This window comes from Hipposideros armiger, unplaced genomic scaffold (assembly GCF_001890085.2).
Source record: "Hipposideros armiger isolate ML-2016 unplaced genomic scaffold, ASM189008v1 scaffold_1099, whole genome shotgun sequence".
NCBI classification, from domain to species: Eukaryota; Metazoa; Chordata; class Mammalia; order Chiroptera; family Hipposideridae; genus Hipposideros; species Hipposideros armiger.
Window position 1 is genome coordinate 193,358 of NW_017732449.1, and position 8,824 is coordinate 202,181.

Below are 8,824 nucleotides of genomic sequence, written 5' to 3' on the forward strand. Positions count from 1 at the left end.
AAAAAAACAAGTTAGTTCAAGTACAGCATAAAACCTTTGGGAAGGAGGCCAGAGTATATTGTACTCTATCAGAATTGTAGCTATTATGTGGTAGATACCCATTAGGATTCAGAACCATATAGATATTGGCTCAAAGAGACACCCAGAAAGGCAGGGGGAAGATGAAGAAAGCAGGGGATTATGGCAGTCAAGGGGAGAGAGCATATCAAGAATCAAGGCATTGTTAAAATAATGTCCGTATGGCACCCTGTAAATTAGGTGTTGCATGCATTAGCTTTGAATTCTTGTAGAGGTAGGTACTGTTCTTTTTCCTGATTACAGATAATGAAAATTGAATCCAAAATGCCTATTGGGTTATGCAATAGGGTCATAATTGGTATGAATTATCTCAGTGGAAGTACAGTTGCAAAAGTTAGATTGCGGTGGATTGAGGAGATATAATAGGTAAAGTATGAGAGATGCTGAAGAAGTTTATAAGATGATGGGGATGTGAAGTAAAGGAAATGCTTGTACAAGACTAAAGTAGACTTTGGCATGTTAAAATGTTAATAAGGGCTTAGAGGACAGGGAGACATTGAAGATAGAGAAGATAGATCATTAATGGATTAAGTCCCTTATTATTAGATTCTGATGAGATTCAGATTACAGATGGAGAGGTGAGCTATACAAAAGGGGAGAGAGTCCCCTTTCTTTGTTTCAGGAAAGAAGAAAAAGGCCGCCACGTAGTGATATCTGTACATTTCTAGGCAGGAAGTTGAGGGTGTTGTGTTTTATGCCTCATTTTCCTTCACCATAATTTGTATGTCTTGGAAAAAATCCAGTGTTCCTTTGAAGTTTCCTCAGATTTATTTCTTTTGCTTTNTTTGTTTGTTTGTTTTTAATTAATCTGAAACTTGTTTTGGTCAGATCCTAATCTGTAATCTAGAATTGTCTCTGCAGTGCAGTTAAAACATACACCCCCCCTACCCCCAAAACAAAACAAAACAAAACAAAAAACTGGCTGATAAACTTAACAATTACTGTAGGATATAATCCTGATTTATTATGTAGTTTTGAGATGATTTATTTTCTGTTTAAGAAGTAAAATCTCTCTTCGGAGCCTTTTTTTATTTCCCCATTCTACTTTTCCAATCTCATTGGCAAACATAGGGGGAGGCATTATGTAAGACTGGAAAGGGGTGGGGGTTTAGAGAAAAATGTAGGTTCAGTTCCACCTACACTGCCTATTGGCTGTGTCTCTTTAGGCATATCACTGAAGAGGAGATGAGAAACCTGAAGATATGGTTTAAGTCATTAACTGGAGTGCCCATGCTGAATAAGAGATTGAATAAGGCTCTTAAGATGGCTGATAAACAAGAGGGAAAACACAGGGCTCAAAAGACCAGCATTTGATGGTATTTGAACTGTCACAGTTGGGGAGAGGGCATGAAACTGATCTATTAACTGGACGGTATTAATAGAGACTGGGCTCTGGGACTTCAGAGTTTCAGAGATTGAATAGTTGTTGCTGATGCTGGAGTGAAAGCATCACAGTGAAATGCTAAAGTTAAATAAAGTCATGGGAGTTAAGGTCAAGGATGGGAGAGAGTAGTATTTTGGGTGGCCTTTAACTTTGAACTCACTCAAATAATTGTGATGGGGAGTGGATGTGAAAGGAGCGTGAGCTAGGAATGCAAACTCTCAGTGACTGCGTATGGGTTTGACCAGAGGTGACATGATAAGAAGAGGTATATGGTGGCATATTCCAGTCACGTGCTTCAAGAGTAATGTTGTGTTTGGTTGGGGTACAATAACAGTGTTTTGTAGGCTGAGATATGTGTCGGGTGTTGGTGGGGGAGAGAAGGGATGAGGAAAGTTGTCAGTACTTAGTAGGAGCCTGTTCTGTGCTGGGTGATACATGCAGTCTACCTCATTTAATCCACACCACAGTCCTCTGAGGTTGCCTCTGATATCCTCACTTTGCAGGAGAATAAACTGAGGCTCAGAGATGAATTGTCTGTCTTTATTTCTTACAGCTCATAAGTGGTGGTACTGGGAGTAACTCTTACGAAGGTGGAAGAAATATACAGTGATCTATATTAAAGGAATTTTTCTTGATAGAAAATGCATTACAGAGGACAGTAGGTCAGCATTGAGCCATATGTAATGAGCTTCAATGCATTTTTGTTGAATTAATCTATATTTTAATAGGTATTTCATTTTTTCATCTTTTCCATAGGGCCCGTTTATTCCGATTATTTTCCCAGGGACAAGATGACAGCTTTGCCATCGTCTTCCTTCTTTTCTGATTTTGGGCTGCTGTTGTATTTGGAGGAGCTTAACAAAGAGGAATTAAATAGATTCAAGTTACTCCTAAAGAATGAGGCCATGGAATCTGGGTACTGCCTGATACCCTGGGCTGAAGTGAAGAAGGCCAAGCGGGAGGATTTGGCTAACTTGGTGAACAAGTATTTTCCAGGAGAGCAGGCCTGGAATGTGGCTCTCAAAATCTTTGGCAAGATGAACCTGAAGGATCTGTGTGAGAGGGCAAAAGCAGAGATCAACTGTGAGTGATGCTGGGGACAGATCTGGGGGTAGGGGGGAGGAAGTGCTTCCTGGAGTCTGCTAGGATAATTCTATGAAAGAGACTTGAGATTAAACCATTCTGTGGGACGCAAGCTCTGGGGTGGTCAAGTACATTGGGAGCTTGTTGGATCGTTTGAGGAACACTGAAGAGGCGGGAGGGTTTTGAGTCCTGTTACGCAGCCTGCCTCCTTCATTGGGGGGTAATTCATCCATTTTGCATCAATTAGAATGCTTAAAGGAATTGAGTGATAAGAATGGTCCCATCTAGTGTTCCTTTGCCTACACTACAAATAAAGTCATAGTTGAGGCTAAATTTTAAGGAATCTCAAATATGTTTTAAAATCTTGGCTGAAATATGAGAACTGGGGAAATAATATTAAGGAACATAAGCCAAGTCAATTTTTAAAATCATGCCCAAGTATGAAATATGGTAGACATCTAAAATTCCTCACTCGTATACAAGTCTTACCAGCTACAAGGCGTGTATCCATGATTTCCTTGGAGACTCGCTGTATCACTGTGAGGTCAGTATAGACAAGGAAACTTAAGCTTAGATTAGACCACTTCCCCTGTTATAGGGTAGGGGGCATGGCAAGAGGTCTCCTATTTCATGCTGTTCATACCACATCACTTCTCCCTCAGCTGGACTGGTGGCATCTGGAGCTCTGTTTGCTCTACTTTTCTTAAATAGGTAGTCATAAAATTAGACTGCTGAGGAGAATTCTGGCCATTACCAAAGCTGTGTTCTTAGCAAATCTCATGATCCTGTTGGAATTTGTTGCAGGGGCAGCTCAGGCCATGGGACCAGAGGACACCAGGGCTGGAGAGGCACAAGGTGATCAGGAGGCAGTGCTGGGTGAGCAGATGGGCTTTTGTCAGATTTGGGAGGAGTTTGAGCTTTTGAAGCAGGATGGGGTTTGTCTCCCAGGGAACTTTTGTTCAATTCTTGTTAACTGCTTCTTCTATCCTACCTGTTTACTGGTTATCATTCAGAAAGAGTCAACAATACTGGCTCCCTAGCCAAAGTCAGCGTCAGGATCATGTTAATTCAGGGCTTCAAGAAAGTCCCGAATTTGGAAATGCCCAATCAAAGATGACAGTCTAATGAACAAAGGTATATCCATGTCTGTGTTTTATGGACTAGAGAATCCCTGAGTTGGCAGGGGCTATTTGGCTTATCACATCTATTCCCTTCCTTAAGAAATGATATTATAATTGAGTTCCACAGGTGGTGACCAATTATTCCATATAAAATGTGATTTCTAGAATCAGGTTTTCTCACTCTTAGATCAGTACCACTTCGATTCCCCCTACTTTGTTTTGATTTCTATGTAGCTGACTTCCAGTCTGTACAAAGGAAAATGGATCAGGTGAGAAGCCTTTATTCTTTTTGTTTTGTTTTGTTTTGTTTTAGCTGAGCCATCCTGCCACCTGTTGGCAGCTCAGTGGCTACTCAGCTCGGGCTGGGACTTGAACCATTGTTGCTCAGAGTTCACACTCTTGAGTGAGCTCTTAACCAACTGAGCCACTCAGCCGGCCCATGAGAAGCCTTTATTCTTAACTCAGCTATGCTACTTTCTAACAGGCCACACTATTTCATTGAAGAAATATTTGAGAACCTATTTATCAGTACTTGGAACTTCATTGTAAGTACTAATAAATAAAAGTTGCTTATTATATTAAATGATCTTGAAGATGACATCCCACTTTTAATTTCTGATTCAATATAAAGTTTATTTTAGCGGTATAACTGGCCATAAATTTAAGAAACCAGGGTTCCATCTTCATAGAGACGCACTGTTACAAAATTTGGAATATAGATAAAAATATAACGAAGAAAGTAAAAATCATCTTTATAATCTCAATTTTAAGTACTGTGTTATACTAGATATTACACCCTAAAAAGAAAGAGTACCTGCCTTCTAATACCATAATCTTTCCTGGGGAAGAACTAAGCATAATTTAGTGGAATATGAACTATCGTAGATGTTTGTACTGAATGCCAAAGGAAAGAATTACTAACCGTTGTCCCTCAGTATGTGAGGGGAGAGTGTTTCCAGGCCCCTCCTCGATCCAGAATACATGGATGCTCAAGTCCCTTACATAAAATGGCATAGAACTATGCGTACAGTTGGCCTTCCTCATCCACAGATTCCCAGCCTCAGATCAAAAATAGTATCTTTGATCCATGGTTGGCTGAATTTGTGAATGTGAAACTGAGGGATACAGAGGGCCGACTATTGAAAAAAAATCCACGTTTAAGTGGACCCACACAGTTCAAACCTGTGTTGTTCAATGGTCAACTGTATTTACTTTAAAAATTAAATGAAGTAATTACATCTTGTGATAAGTGCTGTGAATGTAATATATACTGCTTTATGAGAATTTATGAAAGAGGGAACTATTCAAGCATTGGGTTTAAGAGAAGACTTCCCCCCTCCCGAGATAGTGATATTTATTGAGATCTAAGGGTGGAATCAGATGTTAGGTAAAGATGAAACTATATTTTCATTTTACTTGCACATTTGGGAATTTTTTTCTTCTCTTTAAAATATTCTTTACACTTCAATGTTTATTAATGTTTTACCTGTATAAAGTGGATTATTTTGATCTGTAGCTTCAGATCTATCTTTAGGTCCTCTCTGGCTATTACTGTTAATTGTTGTCTGTGTTCCTTTTTAATCTGGATGATGACTGTTCTACACATATATCATTTTTTTTCTCTGTAGAGGAAAAATACAAAGAAGAGAAAATATTTCTAGAACGAATTTTAATTTTTATTTTCCATCACTAATTCATTTTTCATTGTTCTACTTTTTCAGTTTCTAATGTAGGTTTTAAAGCTAGGAATATTTTTGTTTTATTTACATTCTTTTCTTAGCTGCACTTTGATTTCAGCCTGTATCGCTTCTTGTTCCTAACTCCGAGTCCAGTATTCCTAACATAGCAAATCCTAGAATTTGTTTTCATCACATGTATGTTTGTTTTTTGTTTGTTCTCTGCTTCATTTTGACTTAGGTGATGGAACAGAATACAAAATTCAAATACAGGAAAAATTTTGCATCATGCGGCATAAGAAGTGTTTGTTTAGAGAACCTAAAGATTTCCATGATAAAATTGCTGAGGAAGGTCGAGAACTGTTGGAACATTTGTTTGATGTGGATGTCAGAACTGGTGAGCAGCCACGGACAGTGGTGCTTCAGGGGGCTGCTGGAGTTGGAAAAACCACCTTGGTGAGAAAGGCATTGTTAGATTGGGCCCAGGGCAACCTCTATTATCAGAAATTTACCTATATGTTTTATCTTAATGCAAGAGAAATTAACCAGCTGAGAGAAAGAAGCTTTGTTCAGATGATATCAAAAGACTGGCCCAGCACCGAAGGCCCTGTTGAAAGGATTATGTCCCAGCCAAATAGTCTCCTTTTTATAATTGATAGTTTTGATGAACTAAACTTCGCGTTTGAGGAACCCGAGTTTGAGCTGTGCGATGACTGGACCCAGGTACACCCAGTGTCATTCGTCATGAGTAGTTTGCTGAGGAAAGTGATGCTCCCTGAGTCATCCTTACTGGTGACAACGAGGCTCGCAGCTTGTAAGAAACTAAAGCCTTTGTTGAAAAGTCCGCGTTCTGTAGAGCTACTAGGTCTGTCTGAGGATGCAAGAGAGGAGTATATTTACCAGTTTTTTGAAGACAAGAGGCTAGCCTTGCAAGCATTGGATTTACTAAGAAACAATGAGATGCTTTTTAGCATGTGCAAAGTCCCCCTAGTGTGCTGGGTCATTTGTACTTGTCTGGAACAGCAAACGAAGAAGGGTAGTGATATTACATTGACCTGCAAAACCACCACAGCTCTGTTTACCTGCTATATCTCTAGCTTGTTCACACAGGTAGATGGACGCTGTCCTAGTCTTCCCAACCAAACCCAACTGAGGAGCCTGTGCCACTTGGCTGCTAAAGGAGTATGGACTATGACACACGTGTTTTATAGGGAAAATCTCAGAAAGCATGGGTTAACTAAATCTGATGTCCCGGTTTTCCTGGACATGAATATTCTTCAGGTGGACACAGAGTATGAAAACTGCTATGAGTTCACCCACCTACACATTCAGGAGTTTTTTGCAGCTATGTTCTATTTGTTGAAAGACAGCTGGGGAATCACAGATCGTTCCTCTCAGTCCTTTGAACAAGACTTGAAGCTGTTACTTGAAAGCAACAGTCATAGAGAGCCCCATCTGATGCAGATGAAATACTTTTTGTTTGGCCTATTGAATGAAGATCAAGTAAAACAACTGGAGGAGACTTTTAACTGTAAAATGTCACTGGAGATAAAGTGGAAGATACTTCAGTGGATGAAAATATTAGGAAACAATGACTATTTCCCATCACAGCTGGGATGCCTGGAGTTGTTTCACTGTCTGTATGAGACTCAAGATGAAGCATTTATAAGCCAGGCAATGAGATATTTCCAAAAGGTTGTCATTCATATTTATGGGAAAATCCATTTGCTTGTGTCTTCATTCTGCCTGAAGTATTGCCAAGGTTTACGGGCCATTAAACTGTGTGTGGCATTTGAGAAGATGTTAAACTCAAGACCCCCAGCTGAAACTTGGTAAGTGTATTAGGTCAGATCCCTGGTAGTGTTCTGTGTGGGAGTGAAGGAAGTATATTGCCTCAGAGGGAAAGGAGGAGTTGTTTAGCTGAGGTCCCAGGATAGCCTTTCAGAGTTTTTCCGCCTTGAGAAAAAGAGGCCAGGCACTGAAACCCCTTATTGACCATTCATAGGCAAAAACTTGTCTGAAGTATCCCTCTTGGCCTGAAGGTAATCCCAGGAGAGGGACTTGGCTGAGAACTGTCATCTGTCAATACTCCCAACAACCAGGGAATGAGTGTTCCAGTCCTCAAGGAGGGATGTGGCATAGCCCAAACTTACACCCACTGTCTTATATATATTTCACTTTTAAAAATAACGCCCTCCAGAAGAATAGGGACCAGGAATTTCTTGCTGAACCTCGTGCACCTACGTCATCTCTCTGGGCTCTGTTCCACTGTATTCTACTGACTTAGCTTACCTTCCCCATTGCCTAGACATACTGGCCTTTTATGAAAAGTCTAAGCCCTTTAACAACTAACTGGAGAGCATCAGATGTGGGTAAGAAATAGGTGCTAGATAAATGTTTTAAAAGAATAAATGAACCTTCAGTATTTTATGTCTATTATTATACGCTCTTTCCTACCTCAAGTTGCCTTTTCTGACTTTACCCATCTAAGTCTGGAGGAACAATTGAACTATGGAATTAGTTCTATATTTAACTAAAATTAATTGAGGGCTTACAATGTGGTATACAGTTATAGAGGCACAGGATATTTGACATACCCAATTTAATGCTGGTCAAAACCACATCTCAATTTATTTTTGAGATTACAAAACTGAGATGCAGAACTCACTTAGACAGTACGTGTACAATCATTGATTCAAGCACACATCAAATAATAGCTAATATTTGCTTAATACATACCTGACAGTCTTCTAAGTCCTAACTCATAAAAATCCAAGGTAGATGCTACTATTTCCATTTTACTTATAAAAAACTGAGGTACCACGAAGGTGTGTAACTTGACTGAGGTCACACAGTTTATCCATAGTATCTGTACAGAGTAAGCACTTGAATGTTTGAATGAATAATTTATTGCCTAGTTTTCTCTGAGACCTCAGGCCATGTAGAGGCCACCACTCTATAATGTCATTCATTCCACTTTAAATAAGGTATTGGGGAAATAAGGGAGGAAACCAATATTTATTGAGTAGTGAAGGGGATCAGGATATGTCACTCCAAAACATGCCACTTTTACATGAGAATCATTTTGAGCTGAAAGCATTTGCGTTCCTGAAATACCTTATCTGCCTAAAAGCACAGCCTCCCAAGAGAACTCAACTGTCATAAATGAATTCCCTGCTAGGAGCAACTCTAATCTCTTTTTGGAGACAGAAGTTGACACTTTACCCAGGCAGATGTCACAAACTACCATGTCTCTCATCTATTCCCCTAAATCCCATTTATCTTTCCAAAAAGTCATTTGTTTTTTCCTTAAGTGCCCTTTCTTCCCCTTAGTTAGGTGTATAGACCCCAAATTTTAACCACCTCATTGAGTTATTCATAACTGAGTTTCCCCATGTGTATCCGTGATACACATGCTAATAAAATTTGCATGCTTTTCTCTTGTTAATCTGCCTTTTGTCAATCTAATTTGCAGGGCCCCA

General features: G+C 39.6%; 1 protein-coding gene across 1 annotated transcript in view; it reads left to right on the forward strand.

Annotated features, from left to right (window-relative positions):
- Positions 1-2,230: 2,230 nt before the first annotated feature.
- Positions 2,231-8,824, forward strand: part of NLRP14 (NLR family pyrin domain containing 14) — a 26,539-nt gene continuing 19,945 nt past the window's right edge. The window contains exons 1-3 of the mRNA XM_019632227.1: positions 2,231-2,545; positions 3,350-3,421; positions 5,584-7,174. Of these exons, the coding sequence (XP_019487772.1) occupies positions 2,254-2,545; positions 3,350-3,421; positions 5,584-7,174 (1,955 nt within the window). The 5' untranslated portion in view covers positions 2,231-2,253. The remainder of the gene's footprint in view (positions 2,546-3,349; positions 3,422-5,583; positions 7,175-8,824) is intronic.